Genomic DNA, 25,343 nt, shown 5'->3' on the forward strand with positions numbered 1-25,343 from the left:
TATGCTGACTCACAGCACGGTGGAAAACGATCAAGGGTCAAGCGTGCAAGTTTTCGGGCTCAGTTCCTCCCCAGCAGATGTGTGTTAGCAAATCATGAAGAGAACCAGCAACAACTCTGGGGCAAGATGTTCCAGCCAACAGCTTCAGGCTTGCTCAAGGTGCCTCGGGGGTCCGTGCAGGGCCATACACGTGTGTGCGAGCACGCGCGTGCATGCGCGCGTGTGTGCATGCGTGTACTTATGGAGGAGATAGGTCACCTTTGCATGTTTTTCCTCACCTACCCTCCACCTTGTTTTTTTGAGACAGGGTCTCTCACTGGCCTTGATCTCTCCGGCCAGATTAGACTTGTGAATCAGCAAGCCTAAGGAGCTTTCACATCCCCAAGTGACAGGGATTTCAACCACACCTGGCCTTTTGCTTTCAAATGGTTTCTGGGGATCAGACTCGGGTTTCTGTAAGTGCATAGCAAGCACGTTGCTGACTGAGCCATGTCCCCAGCCTAAAGTGAACAGTAATTTGGTAGAGTAGTTCTGTCTAATCAGACATCTCCCATCCCCAACCCTTCTCTGTGTGGTCTCAACAGAAGCAACCAAAACCAGCCTGCTCAGAAGCCACACATCCAAGACCTGCAGAGACACGAAGGAGACCTCCAACTCCAGCAGCTGCCTTGCTCTGGGTGACAAAGGCAAGCGTGAGAGGGCCAGGGGACTCCTTTCATCTTCCTTTTATCCTCTGTTCTGTGTCTGAAAGACGGGTGGGAGATGTTGAGGGGAGAGAAACAAAGAAGTCACACTTACAATGTTGTAGTTTCCTCCCTTGGAAACCAGATAAACCTACCTCGGTGCCCTGGATATTCCTAGGGCTAGATTTGTGCTACTAGATTTGTGTGTCTGGGTGTTTGGCACGCTCTTGGCTCACTTGGCTACCGTGTTAGAAATGTCAGCTACTCTGTGCTGTAAACCTGAAACTCTTGCTACCCAGGCAGCTCCTTTCTGGTTCCAGCTGTCAAACTCGTAAGGCTAAGCATGAGGAAGGTATAACTTGTGCGTTCAGCGGCTAATTATGAGGTGATGTTTTTCTTAAATCAAATTGAGTTCTACAGCGTGTGCTCTCTACATTTCAAACAATTAATTACTAAATCCTGAGAACGGTACACAGTCCCTTAGGAAGTACGCCTGTGTTAACTTGTCGTGGCTGCATCAGACTCTGTTAGCTTCATTGATGCTGTGTGGGAACCCTTTCAGAGTAGCTTGCATGTCCTCAGCTGCCCACACGCAGTCCATTCACTATGGAACTTAGCACATGGTGGCTACAACGTGGTTTCTTAAGCATTTAACCAATGCGCACCTTCTAGCTGCTGCGAATGCAGTGAAGGAATATTCCTCTCCGTTTAGAAACCCACGTTTATATAAAGATGTACGTTTAAAACTCCACATGCTAATTTCAAAATTTGAACTTAAAAACCCAACAGACTTGGTGGTTTCCCTCACCAAGCTGAAGAGCCATGAAACAAAGTGTCTGGGTTGGAAAATATCGATCAAGTCACTCCTCTGGTAGTTGTGGGGGAGCCTAGTGCTGGGGAATCACTGGTAAATCATAGCCTTGTTAAGCATCTTAAATGCGGCTTGTGAAGAAATGGCTTGCGAGCACACCTGACCCTTCTATGGAGCTGGTGGGCGCTCACTGCATGATCGATCCATCCTTGATGTCAGCCCCCATGTACACAGCTGCTATTCCATCCCACAGAAATAAGCATCCTGCAGATGAATAAATACCTCAATGACAAGTTGTCGGAAAGACTCACTGGAAACCGAAGCCAGGTTAATGACCGCACGTGAGTGCTTTGATCCAAGGGGGCAGTTGGTTCTGGTTTTGTTTGTGAATGACTAAGTCACAAGTTTTAAATTCTACAGTCTTGTGTGTTCCTAGCTCTTTAGACATGTCCTCCGAAAACTGGCTCCAAACCCATGGCCTGGCGGCCAAGAAGCTCACCATCATGGATGCCTTGGCTGGTACGGTGGTGCCCCACATTCCCACGTATGTTCCCATCCTGAATAAGCACGTTGTCTCCAAGGTCTTTGATGAGGTAATGTGACTGATAATCCCTGTGCCCCTGTGCCAGAGGATTATTTTTTTTTTCTGGCCAAATAAAAAATAACCCGATTTAATTTCTTGATGAGTTGTAACAGAGATGTATTGGAAGAAGTTATGTGTAGAGGCAGTAAATGAGGGAGAGGAGAAAAAGGAACTGTTACCACGTCCCCTTGTAGGGTGGGAGGAGCTGGCCTCTGCTGAGCTGGAAGTTTGTAGCTCCTTGCTGCTGAGGGTACCTGTGGAGCTTCAGAGATGTCGAAAGTTCTCTGGCTCAGAGTTATGAACGGGCATCCGGGGACCGAGGAACCAAAGACAGGCTGGATTTGCTGGAGAGATGAGGCCTTTTCTCTTCCCAAGTTGAATGACATTTTCTCTATTATAAAACCACCCCAGGCAAGGAGAGAGGAGGTGGAGGGTGGGTTTGAAGTAGTCATGTTCCTGGAGAAGAAAAGAGCCTCTAGTAATAGAGTGTGGGGGAGGATATATGTGGCCAAGGCATTTATGTACAATTCGGTCCAGCAGGCCCTTACTGTCTGCAAGCTCTTCATCTGTGGCTTCAGCAAATCTTAGATCAGAAGGTTCATCTATACCGACCTTGAGCATTTCCCCATCACTACCTAACCAGTGCAGTATAATAGCTACTCATATGGCATTTACATTGTAGTGGGTGTCAGGAATCATTGATGGCTTAAGGTACACTGGAGGAGGGAGGGAGGTTACACGCAGAAACCCCTCTGATGGGAGATGTCATATTGATATAGATATAGATATGGATACTTTGTTTTGGAATGGATTTTCATTTATTGATACAATTTAAGGTCAATTTTGTGATATATATGTTTCTCCTCTTGTTTAGGTATTGTGTTTATATAGCTCATTTAGAAATGTAATGTATAATTCAATACAGATTATAGATAGTATCTATGATAGTCAGATATTATAATTAAGTTAGTTAAGATTTCTAGATGTACAGACATATATTTGAGATGGATAGGCATTCTTCAAACCTTTCAAAGACCTACAGAATATGGCATTTAAAATGGTTTAGGGTTTTTCTCGACAATGAGACATAAATGCTCCTGGCAACACCACCTTCGTCAAAAAGGAAGATGGACATTCAAGAAACTCATTATGGAGTTTACTTCCAGTATGGCATGACTAGCCATTTGGACAAGATACTGCTCTTGTCTGGACTGTTTGACTTTATGCTGTATAAACTGGACATGCAGGAAAGGACCCACAGAAAAGTGACTGCTGATTCAAGATGGACATTACTACAGAGTTCCTGCTTCATGGAAGAGTCTGCCAGACAGTAGGCAGGACACAGAGAAAAATGACTGACAAACTGCCAATACAAGAAGACAGTTTAAAGTTTCCTGCTTTGCTGAAGAGTCTGCCAGACACACTATGGCCTATGGGCTGAAGATGGAAGATTACAGAAGAACTTCGGGTGACTGGCCAGACAGTGAGTTGTCTCTGTCATTTCTAGAGTTTATATATTATCCTTCTGTGGTCTTTGATGGAGTTGAAGACAAATAGTTATGGTTATAGTTTTCCTTACTTAGGATTAAAGATAAGTTACTTAAACTTTAGACACACAAAGATAGGATAGATGATGAAATATTTTCTTCAAATCTTGCTAAATGTTAATGTACTAAATATTGTTAACTGTGATTCTTACTTGATAAGTGCTGTGTTACATATTTTTGCTTTGTTAAAGTTAAAACCCTTCTTTTTATTTAGACGGAAAAGAGGAGATGATGGGAGATGCCATTATGTATATATGTTTCTCATATTTGTTAATGAATAAAGCACTGTTGGCCAATAGGAAAGCAAGATAGGTGGGAGACAAGGAGGAAATAGGAAGTAGTAAGGAGGCCGTCAAGATGAAGAGTCAGGAGAAGGCAGAACTGCCAGCCGCCTCTCGCTGGTAAGACCACATGAAAATACATAGAAATGGGTTAATACTTAAGACAGAGCTAGCCGATAAGAAACTAGTAATGGGCCAACAGGATTATATCAAATACAGAGTCTCAGTGTGTTAATTGGGGCAGGCGTGGCGGCGGGACAAGACTGGCGGTGGGCGGAAAAACCATACTCCTTACACCCTTCCATTTTACATAAGGGTCTGGAGCATGTGGGGAGTGTTGGCAGAGGTGGTAGTATGTTCTAGAGCCAATCCTCCCACAGTGAGGACCAGTTGTAATAAGAAGCAGCCGTGGTGTGGGAAGAGGGAGGTCCTTGTCTTCAGGTAGAACAGCTTCTCAAGCAGCCACGTTAGGGCGGGGCGTCAAACCCTGAAGAGATGTGAATACGAGGGCCAAGTCCCGAAGAGGCTGGGAGTGTAAGCAGAGACCATCAGACTTCCCGGGGGTGACGTCCCTAAAGGGACATCCTGAACTGTTTACGGATGGGATGCTGTGTCTGCCTCGGGATGCCTAGAGACATGGGCGTCAGGGACTGAGAGCAGCTGGAATAATTCTTAAGTTCGGGAAAGATCTTCGGGGAGGCAAGGCTTACTGTGCAATTCTCTTTGCTTTTTATATATTTGAGGTTTCCCAGGAGAACATCTAATGATAGGGCCCTAACTGCCCTTGACCTCTCTGGGATTGCTACCTAGAGCAGCAGAGAGCAATGGGATTCTCTTCGGTTAGCCATTAGTCACATTTAAAACTGTGACCATGGAGGTCAGCAACACCCTGGAGGCTGGAGGTGACATTGGTTACCTTCTTCTCTTACTTTGCCTCAAGGCTCCAAAGGCACTGAAGCCAGTGAACACTGACATCTCTCTTCCAGGAAATCTGGTGACATTTTCTTCATGTTCTGTGTATTTCTTCTATTAATATACTAGGGATTTATTTGGAACAAACCTGTTTCATGACTTCCTCCTGGAAGTAGAACTTTCTTGCACTTACATCATTCCTGCTTGTAACTCTCCCCATGACTTGAGGTGCATTGCAATGGAAAGCTCTCCAAAATAAATGTGGCAGGCTAGGGAAATGCAAGCATGTGATCAAAAGAAGAAACCATAAAGAGAATATGTATCCCCTAACTACATCAAAATGGATCAGTGCAGAAGAGGGTGCCAGAGGCAGTCGGCGAAACAGGCTTTTCCAGGCTTTTTCCAGCTGCACATAAGAGCAGCTGAATGAACTTGCAGTGTCTGTGACAACATATACAAGACTTTGCTCAAACTAGTCCAAACTCCAGCAGGGGCAGGGTAGGTAGGCACGAAACCTTACCATAGCTCGGGAGCTATTGGCAACAGATAGCTTCTGGAAGGGGGACCGCTAGTTTTCTTTAAGGGATGGCCCTGGTAGGCAGACACGTGAAGCGTCAAGAGACAAGTCTGGACAATGACTCAGGGATGACACTGAGCGTAGGCGGAGGGCTGGGGGGAAGTGACGTTGATGGGACTGAATGCTAAGTGTCCAGAGTGATTCTGAAGATTGCACCCACACAGAAGCATCAAAAGCATACAGTAGAAGAAAGGCTGCTTAACAAATGGTCCTGGCAGAACTGGATACACACCCCCCCCAAAAAAAGAATGAAGTTAGATCGTCAGCTCTCATCCCAGAGAAGCGGCAATCCAGAGTGGACCAGAGTCCTTGGCTTAAAATATGAAACACAAGAATTGCTAGAGGAAAACGCAGGGAATGTATTTCAGGTCATAGGTGCAGTCAAGAATGTTCTGGACAAGACTCAGGTAGCACAGGAAATGGGCCCAGGAATCAACAAATGGGATGACATGAGATTGAAGTGTTTCTCTACAGGAAAGGAAACTATCATCGGAGAAAACACACAACCCACAGAATAGGAGAAAATTTTTGCTGTGCTTCGGGCGGAATTCATCTACACTTCAGACAGAAGGTTGATGTCTACAATATGTAAAGAGCTGAATGAATCAAACAATAAAACACGAAACAGCCCACTGAGAAATGGGGTAATGAAATGAACAGTTACCCAAACAGGAAACAGAAAAGGACAAGAAGTATTTTTCAAAGCCCTCAACATCCTTAGTTACCAGGGAAATGCAAATTAGAACTACTTTGGTAGTTCCATCTCACTGCAGTCAGAATGGCTCGCATCAAGAATATGAATGGCAACAAACTCTGGCAAGGATGTAAGGATGGGGAGCCTGACTCACTGCTGAGAGGAGCATGGAAGAGTTCCTCAAAAACATTTGAAATGGGACTGTGGTATGATCTGGATATAAAAACCCAGAGTGCTTTCTATCCTACCACAGAGATGTCTGTAGCTCCGTGCCTGTTGCTGCCCTATCTGTAATATCCAGGGAATGGAACCAGCCTCGATGTCAATCAATAGATGAGTGGATAATGAAAATGTGACATATATAATAAATGGCGTATTACTCAGCTGTTAAAGACAGACGAAATTTGCGGGAGATGGATGGATCTGGAAAGCATTGTATTTAGTGAAGTAAGCCAATGTCAGAAAGACAAAAATCACACATTCTCCTTGTGGGTCCTGGATCACTTACCTTTCTGTTGCTGTGATAAAGGCCACGGCTGAAGCAATTTTGGCTCGTGGTTCCCAGGGGACGAGAGTCCGGTATGGTGGGGACGCATGACAGCGAGCTGTGGTCAGCAAGTGTGGCCAGAGCAGGAAGCTGGGGACTCGCATCCTATACCGCAAGCACAAAGCAGAAGAATTAACACAAGAACACCAGCTACAGCAAAACCTGCAAGTGGCATAATGCTTTTCATTTCAAAGCCTGCGTCCAGGGACATGCATCCTGAAAGGCCACACCACACAAGTCTCTCCAAACGATGCCACTAACAAGAAGCCCAAACCACCACAGATCCCAACTTTTAATATTTATAGTATGTAAGTGAAGGGGTGTGAGAATAGTTACAAACTGTGAAGCTATGTAGGAGAAACTAGGTAGGAGCCCGCGAGGGGAGGAAGCTATCAAGGGAAGATAGGAGGAGGATATAAGGACCCCTGAGTCACAGAAAGGAGGCAAGAGGTTAAAAGAGTGGGGGGGGGGAGGAGAGGAGAAACGACAGAAACAAAATAAATTTTGCTTGAAAAGGTACCACAATGAGACCAATACATTGTATGCTAATAAAAACTAGGTCTCAGCCTCGAGTGTTAAGAAGGAAAAATCCAGGAGGAGCTGGAGTTAGGATCTTGATCTCTAGGAGAACATTCTAGCATTTCACCTCCAGAAAAGCAAGGCCAAAGAGAAGTGGATGGACATTTCCTTCCTCTTGGACGCGTCTTTGGTACCTTTTGGGGGACCATCCATTTCCATCACAAGCACACAGACAAGATAGTGCTCTGCCCAGCAAACTCACCCTTCATCACTAACAGGAGGGCAAGAATTAGATGATAGAGGTGAACCATAATACATTTCAATCTCCTCTCCAAAGCATAGTTTATGTCTTTAAATTTTTAGCTTTTTTTTTTTTTTTTTTTTTTTTGGACAAATCGTAACTATATGTTTACAGGGCACAATGTGACGACTTGATATCGGTTTACAATATCTTGATTAATTCGAGCCAATTAGCATATCCATCACCTTGCTTACCGGCAATTTAAAAAAAAAAAAGTATTTCTATGCATATGTGCCTATATGTATGTGCATGAAAGTATAGTACCCAGAGGAGGGCATTGGATCCCCAGAGGTGGGTGTGAGCCACCAGACATGGTTGCTGGGAACTGAACCAGGGTCTTCTGCAAGAACGACAGTTGCTCTTAACTACAGAGCCATCTTTCCAGGCCCCCTATATGTAGAGTCTGGAAAGGCGGGGCCCCTAGGAACAGGGGAGAGTGCTGGTTGCTGAGGCTGCAGTGGAGGGGCCCGAGAGGAAGACATGGGCAGCTGTTAGTCAAAGGACACAAAGTTTTAGACAGACGGGAGGAATGGGTTTTGAGATCTACCACACAGCAGTGCAACTTTAGTAGTTAATAATGTAGTGCGCGCCTGCAAAATGACCCCAAGAGCAAATTTCAAATGCCTTCTGTTTGTATCTTTTGTTCCCTAATAGTTCCTTAGACTGGAAGAGACCCTCAGCTATGAAATACGCTAACATGTCTCCTAGCTTATTAGAGACCCTTTCTGAGTTTGAAATGAGCGTCTTGTGAAACAGTTGGAGCTGGCAGGCAGGTGGGCCAGAATCTAATCTCCCTGCACTGAGAATTTGAACTGGCTCTCCTCTGTTCAATGCATGGCAGGCAGCGTCTGTATGGGCCAGGAAGCAGTGTGTGGCTTTGTAAGAAATCTTTGTTTCATTCATGGCTTACTTGGGAGAATCTTTCTCCTCCAGAGGCTCAATTCTCTTTTGCTTACCAGTTCCCTGGATCAGCAGCAAGTCTGTCACCTTGGAAATGAAGTACCAGGCAGAAAGGTTGCCCTAGCAACTCTTCATTATAAGATATAAAATGGACCAAATTATTTTATCTTAGCTCTTTCAAAAAGATGAATTCATCTCTAAGCCATACACAGAATAAAATTGTTTTAGCCATTTGATGAGCCTAGAATTCGGAGCTCTGTATTGACAATTGCTTTTAAAAAAGAGATTGGAATAATTTGGGAAGATTAGCCTGCATTATTGCAGAGCTGACAGCATCCTCCTCCTTCCTCCTCCTCCTCCTCCTCCCATAAAGGCCTTCTGCCTTGTCCTCGGGTCTCTATGCATAGCCTTGTGCCTTAGTACAACATCTCTGTCATTTACTTCTAGAGGAACATGGCAAGGTCCCTGATCTATTCTATGATGAATGCTTCAATCATGTACTAGGCTCCGAGAAAAGTATTCGATGTCATTAAAGTATTTGCCCTAAATCTTAGAGCAACTTGGGAAGTTATCTATTCATCTCATCATTTAGCTGATAGGCATATTAGCTACAAAGAGACCAGGAATGTTGTTTAAATAACATTTTCCTGCTTTCAACTGTAGGAGGATTTTTATATTCCCAGCATTCAGGAGGCTACACAAGATAACAGCTGCAGGTGTATAGCCAGCTGGAGCTACACCATGAATTCTAGAAATTTCTACCTCTATGCTCTGTCTCTCCTTCTATCCATCTCCATTTTCCTCCCCATTGCCACAAACCACACCCCACATGGCCCTCTGGTCTACCTCTTATAGTTAAAACCTTGTCACTGAAGATTGGTTTTTAATATGAATTTGGTGAGGACTATAGTTTTGCCTCAGAGAACTAAAAATAGAGGATGCCTTAGGCGGCTTCTTATTACCAAATCTCACCTGGAAGGACCCCCCACCCCCGGCTGAGTTTAAAAAGTACTAAGGAAATCATTTTCAAGGGACTGGGATCGTAGCCTTTATTCCCTCTCAATCAGCCCTCAGCTTCTTCCTGAAGCTCATATCACTCCCCCTCTGACTGTGATCCCCTACGGCCTGGAATGTCCCTTGTGACACTAAATTTGACATCATAAAGAAGGTGGGCCATGTGACCTCCAAGAAGCCACCATGTTGTAAAAACTAAGACCAAAGACTGAAGTTGTGGAGTATGCCTTTGTGTCCCCCCGAGCCTGCGTGCAGAAGGGAACAAGAGTGTGTGCACACACGTCGAATCTGAACAACTACGCTTGAGTCCCTGATGGCCACCCCAGGCATGAGATCTAGATCCACCAAAGAGGGAAGTATGGTGTGAATCTGCCTGTGGTTACGTAGGTGAAGACCAGTCAAGATTTTGACTGAGCATTTAAAAAAAAAAAAAATACTGAGTTATCATTGAACTCTAAGCTGGTAAACTAGGAGAGACATATACAGGCTTCTAAAGGGGTACTTTCCTACCAGGTCACAGAAAACGTAAATGTCTTTCATTTGTGTTGGCACTGATTTTTTTTTTTCCTGTCAAGTTTTTGTGATACTGTCCTATTTTGAGGAATTTCTTTCTTTCTTTCTTTCTTCCTTTCTTTCTTTCTTTCTTTTTCTTCTATTTTGTCTTATTTTATTTTATTTTATTTTATTTTACAAACTTATGCAATCTTCAGTTTCAAAGCCCAGGCATTTCACCTTTAACACCCTGTTCTGTTTCCTTCCCTTTGAAAGGAATGATCAGGAGCCACATGCTGACTCTGGTTTCTAAGTGGCTGGTTGAACCCCAAAGCTTTTCATGCCTTTTCTCTTCCATTCTTTAAACCTTTGCCTGTTTTGCTTATGTGGACCCTAATGATTTAATTCGAGAGTGAATATATATAGTTTGAAAGAATTACACAGTAAAATCATCTTGCCTATCTCCTGTAACTCCCAAGTTTTAGACCTAACTACTTTTGATAGTTTAAAACCCAATGTTATACATGTTTTAGACACTTGTTTTGATTTGTTATTTCGAGACAGGGTTTCTCTGTATCTCCCTCACTATTTTGGAACTTGCTCTATAGAGCAGGCTGGCCTCAAATCACAGAGATCCGTCTGCCTCTGCCTCCTGAGTGCTGGGATTAAAGGCGTGCGCCACCACTGCCCAGCTTGTTTTAGACACTTGTAAAGGTAGGTAAGGAATTACAAGTAATGTAAAGGACCCCCATGTCACCGTTTTTTTATCATTTCCTCTCCCCCTTCCCCAAAGATAATCCTTAACCTGAGTTTTTGTATATTCCTCAATACTAAAATACTAAACCTTGCTTCCAACCTAAAACTACTATGTTAAAAAATATTCAAAATGGTGCAACCTGTATTCTGGGGACTGAAAATGGAGTTTGGGAGGCCAGGCTGGTGTTATATCTTTAGACAGGTTAGCAGCTGAACCTGCAGACTATCCCTCCTGGGGGCAGAACAGTGGAAAAGATCCCGAACAGCTGCGCCCTCTGGACTAGGTCACAGACCCTGCCCCCTTCCCCAAATCATACAGACAGATTGTGTCTGGCCCATTTTTAAAAAGTCAAACAGCTTAACTTCGACCAGCACCAATGACAATTGTTAACAAATGGTGTCTTTTCCATCTCTCCTATGGTTTAGCACTTAGATAAAGCCACCATTTGTGAAGCTAATGCATGTGCGTGCAAGCACACACACACACAGTCAAATGTTGCTTCTTGTATGACCTTCCTCTTTGCTTCTGTTCTTTTGACATTCCTATTACTATACGTTGACGCGTCTCAATGCCTGTCCACATATTCCCCTCTCTATTACCCATTTATCCGTGTTTTTGTCTGTGGGGGAGGTCTTTATGCATCACCCACTTCACAAGGCCTTTTTAAGGGACTGCCTAGTTCCAACTTTGTTCAATCTATGAAGATTATGTCTTTGTTCCAGTTCCAATGTCATTCTTCCAAGATTCTTCCAAGATTCAGAACTTCTTGCATCCACTTAGGATTTCAGTAAGTTCCTGTATGTCTTGGAACAGCCTAATTAAACCCAAACTATAGGTTCTCATCTCGGTAGAGTGCAAAGCCTCAAACGAGCCCAGCTAAGAAAGGGTGAAGAACGATTTCTTCCTTGCAGTAGATAACGGCAATGTAGGAGGTATTTATACACTGATACTCCTCAAGGCTTGCTCCTTGGTTGTGAGGCTATGTGAATGTCCACTCTTGCTAGTCAGTTCCTTCTCCCAAGGAGGGGTGGCCTTTACACAGGACTAACTTTGGCCACTGAGCCCAGTGTGGACCCTTGTTCTCCAGAACATTCATAGTCCCAGTTCCAGGAGCTGGACACCCACTGCTGTGTTAGCCCTGGACACAGAACCAGCAACCCACAGCGTCAGCTTGTTCACACTTCAATTTTTATAACTATATCCACATTTAGTTTCTTCCTTCCTTTGCACTGGTTTCTTATTATATATTTTTGCAGAATTTTAGAAGCTGGGGAACATAACATGAAGTGCATCGCCTAGATTGAAAGTTAAATGGTTTCCTCATTAAGAGTAATTTCTTGGGGCTGGAGAGATGGCTCGGTGGTTAAGAGCACCTGTTGGCTCTTGGATTTGATTCCCGACACCCACATGGTAATTTCTAACCACCCATAGACTTGGTTCCAGGGAATCTGACACCCTCTTCTGACCTCCAGAGACACCAGACATGCATGAGGTGCACATACATACACACAAGCAAAACATAATTATTTATATGAACACACACAAACACACATGCTTCTAGAGATAATACTCAGTAATGGCAATTTTGGGTTTTCTTCTGTTGTTTTTATGGTGCTAATTTTCAAAATGCACAGCTTTTAAAAAATGAAAAAGAAAGGTTAGTAATTATATCTCTTATTCTTTTAAGATTTACTACACTCTACTTTTCTATGCTCAGTGTGGTTTTTATAGTCAGGAAAGCATGTACCCGTGTAAACGTACGTTTGAAGGCTTGCATGAACCCATCAAGTGACACTTTACTTTCTGCTGACATTTCTGTGTAGGTGTCCCCTCTGGCACATGTGGGTAACAACACCAGTAAGATGATATTGATAAACCCCCAAGGAGTCAAACTCAATATCTACAAGCAAAACGTGGAACAGGCTATTAAATCCTATGAGAAGTGAGTATTATTCCCAAATGCTCCTGACAGATAATCGGGTTTGGCTTCTTTTACCTTGTTTTAGCTCAGATTGGTTCATCTGAGATTGCAGTTTTTAAGAGGCCCAGCATCAACACAAAGGGATGGCTCACGCACGTGTGGTCCTGCTGGGTGCTGAGTTAGGACTCCTGAAAGCTGACCTTTCCAACAGCTTCAAAAAGCCACCTTCCCGTCCTAAACTCTGTAGATGTCTTGTGTTTCCAGGAAAACTTCCAAGTCTTCCTCTTCATGCAGTGAGTGGATTTGGTCATGTTGGCATTTAACACTTTGAAAAGTAACTAACAAACCCCACAGTAGAGACAGAGCTGCTTCTCCTGCTCAGACCCCACAGAGTAAAAATAACCAGGAAAAAAAACATGACGTCTAACCTGAACTTGGGCAGATTTTGCTTTCTTGTCGCATCCCTCCAAATACAAAACAAGTATGTAGACAGCATTTACATGATCTTGGGTCTTATGAGCAATCTGCATGTGATTTACAGTATCTGGGAAGGTATGCCTGGATTATACGCAAATGCAATAGCTTTTGACATGCAGGAACTGAGTGTCCGTGACCCTGAGAAATTTGTAGCTGTAAATGGGGTGTCTTGGGACCGGTCCCCCATGAACACTGAGGGGTAACTCTGTAAATATAGATTATTATTTTTTAATGTTTTTGTATCAAGACGCTGATTAAGTTGACTACAGAAGGAATTCTATACTCAAACAGTTCAAAAGGTAGAGACTTTCCTCAGGGACAGGTGGCTTGGCTGTTACCCTTGCCCATGACCTGCACACCTGCCTAGAATTAAGCCTTAGTGTACACACTTTGGGGACCCTTGAAGGGCAAGAATTAGAATGATGATAGAGGTAAACACACACAAGAAGCCTTCCAAATGGATCTGCCTTCCATCCCAAATCTGTCGCTCCTAAAATAGCCATGACTGTTTGTAGCATAATAGTCCCTTAATCCTTTCTGCTATGCTGACCTTTTCCTGTGGGTCTCGGAAAGGAAGGGGACCCTATTACCAGGCAGAACAGCATTCCCTTGAGGAAAAAAAAGTTCAAATCACAGAGTAAGTGATTTGTCCCTGAAAGTAACTCTGAAAAACTCTTCTGCTCATGCTAGAGGAGTACTGTTCCTACAAGTTGAGCAAAAACTCCTAAAAATTCCAAACCTCAGATGCTCCAGACTCCAACGTTTTTGAGTGCCTGCAATGATACCATTTACAGTAACTTCCATCCCTGGTCCCATGTGAAAGACCACAGTTAAAATGTTGGTACATGCACTAATAATTGTGCATAAATTTATTTCTGGGTTGTGTGCACAAGGGAGACAGGAAAGGTAAATAAATTTTGTGTTTGGACTTGGGTCCCATCCTTACAATATCTCATTATGTACATGCAAATATATTTCAAAATATAAAATTCCAAAAGTTCATGGGTTAGAGATATTCAATGTATGCTTTCAGTAATAATTTTTACATTAGTGACAAAGCTTTAGTGTGGCCTATGTTTAATATTTTGAGTGTATTCATCTAATTAGTAGTGAGTTTATTGCTTTGGTGTGTGTGTGTGTGGTGTGTGTGTGTGTTGAATTATTTGATAATAGTTCAGTAGTATTAACAGTAATAATATTATAATAGGACAAAGACTCCCCAAGCCTTTGAGCTCAATAGCACTGAAGAATTTTGTTTGCATAAGCATCAACCCTCTCTTTTGTATTTCATCATGCACAACTTTCTCGTCCTGTGCGAATGATGAGTAGTGGACACATAAATAGTTTCACATCCACCATTGCATCCCTGATGTTTTTCTCCAAAGCAAGCCAGTGTCACTTTGAAAATAAATGGTATTGTTCATCCATAAGTCCATTTAAGCTAGGAAGAGACCAAGCAAACGGAAGTTCACAGGATGACGTAAAGGATCTCTTTTAGATACCGTGTCCACGGGTGGCTGTCCTTCTGGTCCAGCATTACCAGAGTCTGGGCTTTGTGGATGTTCCTAGGGCTGCCTAAATTCAGAGTCAGGGTTTTCTCTTGCAGCTTATTTTGATTGTCAAAGTCAAGATCACAGTCCTCGGATCCACGGGAGGGGAGAAGCCTCAGTTCTAGTCTGGCTCTGGGGCCGTGCTTTGAGACTCTATTTAAGGTCTCCTCTTTCTTGCTGGTCGGATTTATGATGTGCCAGTAGTTACACGTTGCTTTGTAGATGAGTCATTTCTTGCTTGAGCTGGAGCTATGGCATCCAGTGGGTGCAAAGCAGCGGTCAGGATTAAGGGGCTGGGCCAGCTTCAGAAAAGCCCTCACATTCAATGCCCTCCAGGGGCCTTGAGTGGGGAGGATGGTCCTCACATACTCCTGGTGGCTTCACCGTAATCACTGCACCGACTCAATAAAGCACTGAAATTTTGCAAAACACGTAGACACAGATGTTATATGTGTCCCTGGGAAACATTTTCTCAAGTATTGAGTTCAAGTTCGATCCACGCTAGCTAACTGGACCCACTGGACCCACACACATTACCAGTGCTCTCCCATGTTTCTAGGCTCACCCTTTTGAGTCATCAGAGGAGAGGAACAGTGAGACATCCTTGGCACTTTACATGTCTCCCCCTGCGTCCTCTCAAAGCCACAGAAGGGTGCTGTTAGCCTTGTTTTATCCCCGAGAAAGCAGAGCTTCAAAGGGTCCCATCCAGCAGGGTCACATAGCGCCCAGGTGGGGCTGGGTGCTGCGCTAAAGTCCTTTTCTGCCCTCCCAGCTTCCGAGCTACCCTGAGCCCGCTTTCAAGTTTAGATCGAAGAGAGTGTTGAATGTATTTTAAGAAAAGCACAGGAAGCTAGACAGTCTTAGAAGCCCTGATCGTTGTCACCCGAACCGAGTGACCAAAGAAACCTAATTTCCTAAGGGGACCCAAAGAGCCAAACCCTTCAAATAAGACCAAAGCACTAGCTGGCCTAATTCCCTCTTCCCTGACTCTTTCTGTTTGATACCCATTTATTTTATTTTATGAGTGATTTGCCTGCGGAGGTAAAAAAGAAGGCATCCGTTGCCATGGAAATAAAGTGATGGATGGTTGTGATTCATCATGTGGATGCTGGGGAACCGAACCGGGGCCAGCTGTAGGCGCCACAAGAGCTCTTAATGGCCACACTATCTCTCTAGCCCCCACTGTTCCTGACTTTTTGCCATCACTTACAGGGTCTTTGCCAATGTCAGACACACTACATAAGCTATGCACAGAGTCCTCATAACTGCAATGGGGGGGGATCTTCTTGTCACCCCGAGTTGACAGAAAAGTTGACTCCATCCTAGCCCAAAGTCTCATGGGAATGGGAGAAACTCAGGTCTGGGCCCCATTACTATGGCTTCTTCTCCCACATGAGCCTTCCCAGCCCCTCCAGGCTCATGGTGGGCAAGCAGGGCAGAGCCTCAGTGGTCAGGAAGGCACTTCCTGTGGAAGGCAGTTTCCTACCCCACAAGCTTTGCAGCCAATGTTCCGATTCCTGCTGTCCACAAAGTCCGAGGTGATGGCATAGTGTCACCGATTGGGCTGAATCCATTGACAGAAGCATCATTGATTGGTCACAAGGAAAGGATCCGCTATTCCAACTCCTTTCCCCTTGGGCAGGTGGATTTTCCCTGAGACTATGGCCAGTGAGGGGCCTCAGTCTCCTACTGAGAGCCAGCCAGGTGGATATTTGAGGCTGCCCATCTTTGTGCTGCCATCCAGAAAACAAGGTGGTTAGTTAGGCTGGATGATTTGTATCGTGAACCCTGAATGTATATCTGATGCTCGCGTTAGCTTCCTTTGCTCTCAGAACCCAGGCAGAAGAGTGTATCCAGAAGGCAAGCTGAGGATGCTTACATTCTCCTTAGGAACAAATCTGTAGTCCCTGAAACTGATTTTTAAAATATTTGTATTGCATTTGTATTTGCTTTTAGGGTGTGCATGAGTGTGTGCGTGTGTGCGTGCATGCGTGTGTGTGTATGTGTGTGTGTGTGTGTGTTAGTATACAATGTGTATGTGGAAGGGAACTTGAGGGGGTCAGGTTGTATTTTTTTACCATATGGGTCCTGGGAAATCAAATTTGGCAGCAAGCACCTTTTCCTACTAGATACCACCTTGCCTGCCCATGAGAAGCCTTCCTAATGCAGACATGGTGAGGACCGGCTTGCTCACAGTGTTTCCTGTGAGAGGAAAGACTTCCTTAGCGCTTGACCCTACTCCCATCCAACCACAAGGCTGCCTCAGTATTGCTTAGCAGGGAGATGTGCCTGTGAGATCTCTGTGAGTGAGTGGCCGTGGTACTGTCCTATAATGGTTGGCAGCTGGCAGGTTTCCCTTTGCAATCCCTCTCAGAGCCTGAAGTCAACTTTTTTTTTTTTTTAACTTAAAACATGTTATTGCTCCTAAGTTATTGTTATTGTATTTTTTTTTTTCAACAGACGCTTAAATAAAATCGTCTGGCAAGCTCTGTCTCAAGAGGAAAAAGAGAAGTAAGTCATTCCATTCCTGCCTCAGTTTTTGAAATGCCAATGAAATCCACATAAACGAAATCAACCATTTTAAAGCATATGGTCCAGTGGTATTTAGAGTATGTAATTCCCCCCAGACATTCATCACCCCAGAAAAAGATTACTTCGTACCCATAAAGCAATTATTCCTCTTTGCTGTCTTCTCCAGCCACAGCTGACTCCAGTCTGCTTCCTGTTTCCATGAAATCTGTCTGTCCGTCTGGATATAACATGTGAAAGGAAGCTCACATGGGCACTTCTGTTTCATCTTCTATTACTTAATGGGGAAACCTAATATTTTCAGAGCTCATGAAAACATATATGCACATGTATATGTATACGCATATGCATGCACTAAGGAAGTTATCTCTCTCTCTCTCTCTCTCACACACACACACACACACACACACACACACCACTGATTATCTATTCCCACTAATGAACATTTCAGTTCTTTCCTTTTTTTTTTTTTTTTTTTTTTTTTTTTTTTTTGCTGTTATGACTAAAGCTGCTATGCTCACTGGCGTGGATGTTTCCGTGTGGACACACCTTTATTTCTCTAGCATGTATAGCAAGGAGAGGTTCATCACATGATAATTCTGTGCTTCAGAGTCTGAGAAGGGTCCTGGCTTGCTGCCAGCAGACCCACCCCTTCACATTCCTACCAGCTCTGCGAGCCTTCCCACCTCCCTGTGTCCTCACCCTTGGTCGCTGGATGGGCGTGATGGTGGTTGCCCATAATCCTAGTTCTGGGGAGACATGACTTTGAGACCAGCCTGGCCCACACAAGGAGACTTTTATCTCAAAGCAAAAAACAAACAAACAAACAAAAACAACAACAACAACAAAACACCAGATATGATAATTCATTGACTCTAGCTATACATGCTGACAGACGTGTCCTTAGGCAGTCTGCCCCCCAACCCCATGTGAACGTAATCTAAGACGCCTGTGTCACCAGCTGATGGAATCGAGGGGCTGCCGTAGCGCCATGGCTCTGATCAGTGCCCAGGCTTGTATTCCACTCATTTCCAAGGACAGTTTCTCCTTATGACTAGCCTTGAGAAGTGGGAGCTTTGGGGAGTGGAGGGGTGGACCTGCAGGCTCGGCCCGCACTGATGCCGTCTGATGTCTGTGTCAGCAGGGGATCCTTCTCATTTTGTTGATGCTGTTCTTTATCTCTCAGGTTGGATGCCATCAAGCCCATTCAATACTTGGAAAACAAGGCTGTTTTAAACAAAGCTCTGGAACGCCTGAATTGGCCCATTTCGTTGAAAGAGCTGTCCATTCTGGAAAATGAAATCTTGGTTGGGAAAATGTACATCCAGCAAGCCATGGAGCTCCAGGAGACTGCCAGGAGGAACTATACCAGCAAGACTCCGGAGGAGGTGGGTCCCACCGAGCTCTCTGTACCCCGACCAGACCCTCCCAGCTGCCGTTATTGCCATCTCTGCCTGGGCCTCCTATGTCTTCCACACAGCGATACTGATTTTCTAAGAGAGATAAAGGAGATACCATTGGATTTTAACATCTTATTTTTAGAATAAGCTATCTTTCGATTGAAAAACCGAAACTGAATAGTATCATTTTGTTCCGATGAGGTATCTTCCTTGATCCAATCCAGACCGAGTACTCGCCTGAAATTTTTTTTTTTGTGCTACTTAATCTTTATGCTGTCTTAACGTTCATATTTTTATATCTAATCTAAGAGTGTTAAAGCCCACTGGGTTGTTGTTAGATTAAAAAGTGAATTTATGTTTTTAGTATTGAAAGCCCACAAAAATGCTGTCAGTTTCTATAGGAAGAAAACAGACCCAAAAAGAAAACCAACTCACCTCCTTACTGCCCAGCTAGCACCATTGGGAACCAGTGTTTCCTATTGGTCTGTTTTCCTCCTTAATAAGGCTCTCTCTCTCTCTCTCTCTCTCTCTCTCTCTCTCTCTCTCTCTCTCTCTCTCTCTGTCTCTCTCTCTCTCTCTCTCTCTCTCTCTCTCTCTCTCTCTCTCTCTCTCTCTCTCTCTCTCTCTCTCTCTCTCTTTCTGGCATAGTCAGGCTGCCTGTAGTTACTTTATAGTCTGCCTTGAGCTTTGCATTATCTCATACAATGTCTGTGTTTTCGCTGACTCTTCAGGCAGACGTCATTGGTGGATATGTATTCAGGATGGATTTAACTCTTCACCTAGCTGTCTCCTTCCGGTTTGTTGCTGTTGTTTGGGTGTCTTATTTTGTTTTCGGTTCTTCCTCGAGCTTTTGTGAATCCCATGGTGCACACCGTTGTTTTGTGAGCATAGTGTCTTAGGAGTGGCGTTTGAGGACCATAGGCATGAACACGGGCGCTATTAAATATCTGTGCTAGAATGCCACACTCCTTTCTGAGTGCATGTAGGTACTTGTAAATGTGGGGTAGTCCGTCCAGAATCCCAAGACCTAGATAGCTCCCAAAAAGCCATTAAACAAAGGTCTGAAAACCACTCTGAGACAACTAACATGCGCGATTTCTTTGCTAGTTTCAGCATCTGTCAAATGAGGCAGGGTTTACCTGGTTTTAATCCCTGCAGCCACTATTTTAGATCCTTGTTTTTGGTTTTTAATTGCTCTTATTCAAATGTATCTGCATGTGGGTTTGTGTATATGTGTGTGTGGTACCCAACATGGATGCTGGGCACCAAACTCAGGCTCTCTGCAAAACCAGCACACATTCTCAGCTGCTGAGCTATCTATCGCTCTCTCCAGACATTTTGCTTTCATTGTTTTTCTTTATTCTTTTTCCCTCCACAAATTATACTTTCCCCTCAATATGTAAGAAGCTGTACCTTTTGTGCAGAGTACAAAGACCTTATCACAAAGCATTAGCTCTCTATTAACATTGTTCAAAGAGACTTCCTTGGAAGTATTCACTGCATCCTTGTAAGGCACCCTCTGGCTACCAGCATTCTTCTGTCGACTGGCAGGTGCCAAAGGACACCTAAGAATCCAGAGGACCAAACGTGAACTACCTACTCTTCCTTGAAAATATGTTCTTCTTCTAACTCTTCCTGCCTCCTCCTCCTTCCATTTACTAACTAAAATATTTATGAGGATCCCAGAGTGCCAGGTGTAATGATAGAGGCCAGCCGAGTCTAGAACGCAGACTAAGTCCTGCTCTCATTTGGATGGGGAGAGAATTATTGAACTGCAGTAATGAATTTTCTCATTCCAACCGTGGAGGCACCACTGCTGAACAGCAGAACTTGGTAGCAATTTATTTATGCTTTATATTAAGTTTTCAATAGGAAATATTATGAACAGAGTGAAAAGAAACCCCCTTAGGAACCAGGACAAAAACAGTTTATGCTAATGAGTTTGTCTGCAAGACTGACAGCCAAAGACTCATTGTTGATAGGCTATGATGAATTAATTGGACTAATTGTTCTGTTTCTTCATTCCCTTTCCGTAAACTGGATTTCTATAATTTCTTCATTCAAAAATACGTGTTCACACACTATGAATGGGCGTGTGCTTGGCACAGCGAGTCACAGGCCTGCCTTCCCTCCTCACCCTTCTTGAGGTCACCCAAAGTGATACCGTGTAATGACAAAAATGAGGTTTTAGGCCAAGATAATTCTCTTGCAGTTTGCTTAATTCTTACCTTTCTCCAGGACATCCAGCAGAGGCAAGACAGTAGCAACATGCTGGCGGTTCAGGAGAGAGGCTGGGTCGCAGATAGGTTTGGAATCATCTGTGTTACTCAGATGGGGTGGGGGAGGTGATTGAAGGGACCAAGACAGCAAAGTTAGAGAAACAGGAGGCTCCGTTCAAAGAGCTGCATTGTGAGGACGAAGGGGAGCCCTGGCTGTCAGGCAGATCCAGCTGCTGTACCCAAGCCTACAGCCTTAGTTGAATTCAAGACCCCCAGACAGTAGACGGTACTGTCCCTCAGACAGTAGGCAGCACCGTCAACAGGACATTTATTCAGCGCATACTATTACGTTTCTTCCATTATTAAAACTGTTCTCAATGGCCAGGCATGGTGATGCATATCTTTAATTCTAGCACCCAGGAAGCACAGGCAGGCAGATAACTGTGAGTTCAAGGCCAGCCTGGTCTACTTGGGAAGCCCTAGACAAGCCAGGACTCACATGGTAAAACTGTGGTGGTTTGAAGAAGAATGGCCCCCATAAGCCCATATATTTGAATGCTCAGTCACCAGGTAGTGGAAGTGTTGGAAAAGATTAGAATTACTAAGAGGTATGGCCTTGCTGGAGGAAGTGTGTTGCTGGGAATGATTTCGAGGTTTCAAAAGCCTACAGCAGGCCCAGTGTTTCTCTTTCTGACTGTGGATCAGGACGTAGCTCTCGGCTAACACTCCAGTGCCCTGCACGTTCTCCCCCACCCCCACCCCGTCCCCGATGGTCATGGACATAGCCTCTAAAACTGTAAACAAGCCCCCAATTAAATAGCTTTTTAATTAAGATTAATTTATTAAAATTAAGTTTAAAAGCCCCTAAATACATTAAGAATTTTTTTTTATAAGAGTTGCCTTGGTAATGGTGTCTCTTCAGCCATAGAACAATGACTAAGCCAGAAGTCCCATCTAAAACATGTGTATGTATTTATGGATGCGTGCATGCATGAGCAATCAGTGAGTGTTTTAAACATCATACAGAATGGTGTCTGAAAGCCGTTCAACTTAGCCAGAGGCAGCTAGTTAGTGGCATCATCCCAGAGAGTGTCGATGGAATCGTGGGAGCAAAAGCCTGGTTGCTTTTGAGCAGAGGAGTCAAGAGAAGTCAGGGAAGCCGGTACAGGAAGCAGAGGCTTTAGTCTGTAGCTGTTCTCCAGGAAGGCAAACGGAAAATGATAGCTAGAACGGGTGGCATGGGTAAGTGTAGGGGAAGACGCTGGTTTATGTAATACGTCATGGATCCATTTCCGCCCTCCTGCAGCATTCATAACTAAGCCTCCCATTTCATTGATTTGTCATCACACAGGGTTCCAAAGCCCACACTCTCCACTGGAGGGGGTCGCACATGCCCAGCACGATTACCCTAAAGAAATCACCAGGGGCTGGGCTGGAGAGTGAGTGGCTCAGCCATTAAAGGCTGGACTCACAACCAAAAACATAAGAAATCACCAGGGGATATTTGACATCTTGTTTCCACAGGGTTTTCCATTTTCATCATGGTCTTCTGCAATGGAAGATTCTGTACATTGTTTCCTTAAAACAAACTGTATCACTACATATGGTATTTCTGAGACTGTTTTAATTTTATTTTTATCATGCCCACTAATCTGGTTTCATAGCCCACTACTAGCAGGCTAAGATCCAGGGAGAGACACTTTGGTAGAAGCAAAGCTCAAGGTAGCAAAGGCCAGGTTAAGATCCTGAAGTGAAAAAAAAAATCTGTAACCCCACACCTCTCCATACATAAGTATAATCTCATCTTAAATTCTTTTAGCAAAGGACAATGACTTGGAACAATGATTATAAGTTAGAGAAGAAGAAACTTTCGATTCCTAAGGACCCCCCCCCCGAATTTACTAGTAATATGTCACAATAATGGTGGACCTTCCTTTCCATGGGATCTATGAGAAATGTCCGCGTGTATTCCAAAGACTGCGCTCACTCTACTTGGTCCAACTTGAGTTGGTGTGATCGAGACCTAAGGCTTTTCCATGCTCGCTGACGCAACAGCGCTATCCATTTGGCTCTTGAGCTTGCGACAGAGTCATGACTTTTCTGATGGCGAGATAAGGAGATGAGCTATAAACACTCTGCCCATGGAGTCTGGCCTTGCTTTTCCCCCTTAGGCTTCCACTGACAGTCCCTGATGGCCGCAGATGACATGGAAGCGGAGAATCACCGTTCTTACTACTCCGCCCAGCGTCCTGCACACTCTGTGCTTGAGTGCCTAGTGATCCCCTGCGAACCATGGTCCACCAGTTTTATGACATCCCCAGAGGGAGATGTTTGGCTCACTGGCCATGTAAAGACGAAAGCTTAAGTCTGAAATCCTTAACCCCCCCCACTCACCAGCACCACTGTCCGCTGCTGAGCCTGCACCCCCAAAGCTGAGCTGTGAAGGGCATCTGTGGATGATCACCAACTTCCTGCAGGCTCCACGGGAGTCTGGTCCTGGAAAGCTCAGTGCACATTGTTCTCACAGCACATCCTGCAGAATCCACAGCCAGAAAGATCCAAAGCCTGCTTTATCCCCATGGCCTTGACCACCTGGGGTGATACAGAGGCATGAAATCGTCTATTAAAGGCTGTGAGAACAGGCATCCACACCCCCAACAAAGCCCTGGGAATGAACCCACACAGAACAGCTGGCGGCTTGTGTTTGCTTCTCAGAGGCGTGGCAGATGGATCTCAGGAGTGATGGATTTCATGTGCTACTTTATGAAAAACTTTCCTGGATAACGTGTTAGGAAAATTCACAAAGAGGAATGAGGTGCAACTGTGAGAGAGAGAAAGAGAGAGCGAGAGAGAGAGAGAGAGAGCGAGGAGAGAGAGAGGGGATCCAGGACCTTATGCATTATATAAAGTGAAGTCAGAATATATATATCTTGTCCTTGTTCCCAGATAGCAACTGGACCTGTTGTTGTTCATGCATTACAACATCATACATTTTGTCTATAGTTTTCAGGTTCCCTCTTAAGGGACATCACATCTTAACCCCGATAGTGAGCCTTTCTCATGCTACAGGTGAAAACATCTGTCTGTTCTGCTGACATCTGGATCTGGGTGGGACACTAGTTCCCTAGTACTGTGAACATTCTCTGATAACGTAAGACCTCTCATGTGAAGATGGGAGGGCACAGGCCTGGGCCATGCAATAATGACATTGCCATCTGAGAAAGAATGACGTGAAAACCAGCCACATTGTCCCCAGACAGCAGTCCAGGTGTGATGGCCTAAGTGAGCCGAAATCTCAGACAGTCAGACAGACAGACAGACAGACAGACAGTCAGACAGACAGACAGACAGACAGACAGACAGACAGACAAGGGGTGGAAGGGTGGGAGAGAGAGGGTAACAAAGAGCACACTCAGCCAACACTGCAGTGACCCGCAGCTGCTAGAGTCCCTGGCAGGGGACTCTGCCCAGGAACTGCAGCCACGGGAAGATTTCAAAGGCAAGAGGACAGATGCGCGTGTTATGAGGAAGGGGGCATTTGATGGTCCGTAAGGAGGAGGACCTGCAAAATGACTTGGTGGGCGCTCTCATAATTACTAAGTTAATGGCAAAGAAAAAGGAAAGAATACCCCAGGATAGACAGCCCTCAGCTTGCACAGTGTAGAAATTTGGAGGTGGGAAGGGGCTGCAAACATGGTTTGGTTGAAAAGTAGATTCAGGGTTGAGGATGTGGCTCGGTATAGACTCAGAAACTTCTGTGCACATTTGGTCACTGGGCCCACTATACACAGAACACTGTGACTGGAATTAAATAGAAAAAGCCAGAAATGCTCCTTACCAACAGGAAGTAGTTTGGAAAGAACAACGCCCAAATTCCCAAATATTGTCTATAAATGTTTGTTTTCATTTAAATGGACTTGGTTATATAAAATAATAATAATTAAAAAAAACCAAATATCCTCAAAGTGGGGACACCAAAAAAAATAAATAAATAAAATATCAAAATTTGAAAAAAAATCCAGAAACAAATGGCCACCTACTCTTACAACCCCCTGGGTGGGGGGGGAAAGAGGAAGGAAGGAAGGAAGGAAGGAAGGAAGGAAGGAAGGAAGGAAGGAAGGAAGGAAGAAAGGAAGGAAGAAGCAGATTTGTGGGAGTATAATTTACATGTCATAAACTCATTTGTTTTGTTTCAGTGTTTTTTTGTTTGTTTCAGAACTGGCACAGTGTTGTTCCAGTTGCATTTCTGTTGCTGTGATAAAATGTCCCAACAATAAGCAATTTCAGGGAGAAATGCTTTATTTCAGTTCATCGTCCCAGCTTATAGTCCATCATTACAAGGAAGCCACAGTGGTGGGAACTCCAAACAGCCAGACTCACATCACATCCACAGTCAAGAGCAAAGAAAAACAAAGGTATTCATGCTCACTCAGACTCACATGACATCCACAGTCAAGAGCAAGGAGAAATGAATGCATTCATGCTCACTCAGACTCACATCACATCCACAGTCAAGAGCAAAGAAAAACAAAGGCATCCATGCTCACTTGCTTGTTTGCCTGTTGCTCAGCTCCATTATCCTTCTCTTACACAGTTCAGGGTCCAGCCTAGGGAGTGGTGCTGCCCACA

General features: G+C 44.3%; 1 protein-coding gene across 1 annotated transcript in view; it reads left to right on the plus strand.

The window, feature by feature from the left end:
• The window catches only part of Vwa3b (von Willebrand factor A domain containing 3B), a 146,695-nt gene that overhangs the window by 103,056 nt on the left and 18,296 nt on the right, over positions 1–25,343 (plus strand). Inside the window, 6 exon segments of the mRNA XM_051204574.1 lie at positions 585–686; positions 1,748–1,835; positions 1,931–2,087; positions 12,442–12,560; positions 17,027–17,077; positions 18,282–18,483. Of these exon segments, the coding sequence (XP_051060531.1) occupies positions 585–686; positions 1,748–1,835; positions 1,931–2,087; positions 12,442–12,560; positions 17,027–17,077; positions 18,282–18,483 (719 nt within the window).

The sequence above is a fragment of the Phodopus roborovskii genome, unplaced genomic scaffold, assembly GCF_943737965.1.
Source record: "Phodopus roborovskii unplaced genomic scaffold, PHOROB, whole genome shotgun sequence".
Lineage (NCBI taxonomy): Eukaryota > Metazoa > Chordata > Mammalia > Rodentia > Cricetidae > Phodopus > Phodopus roborovskii.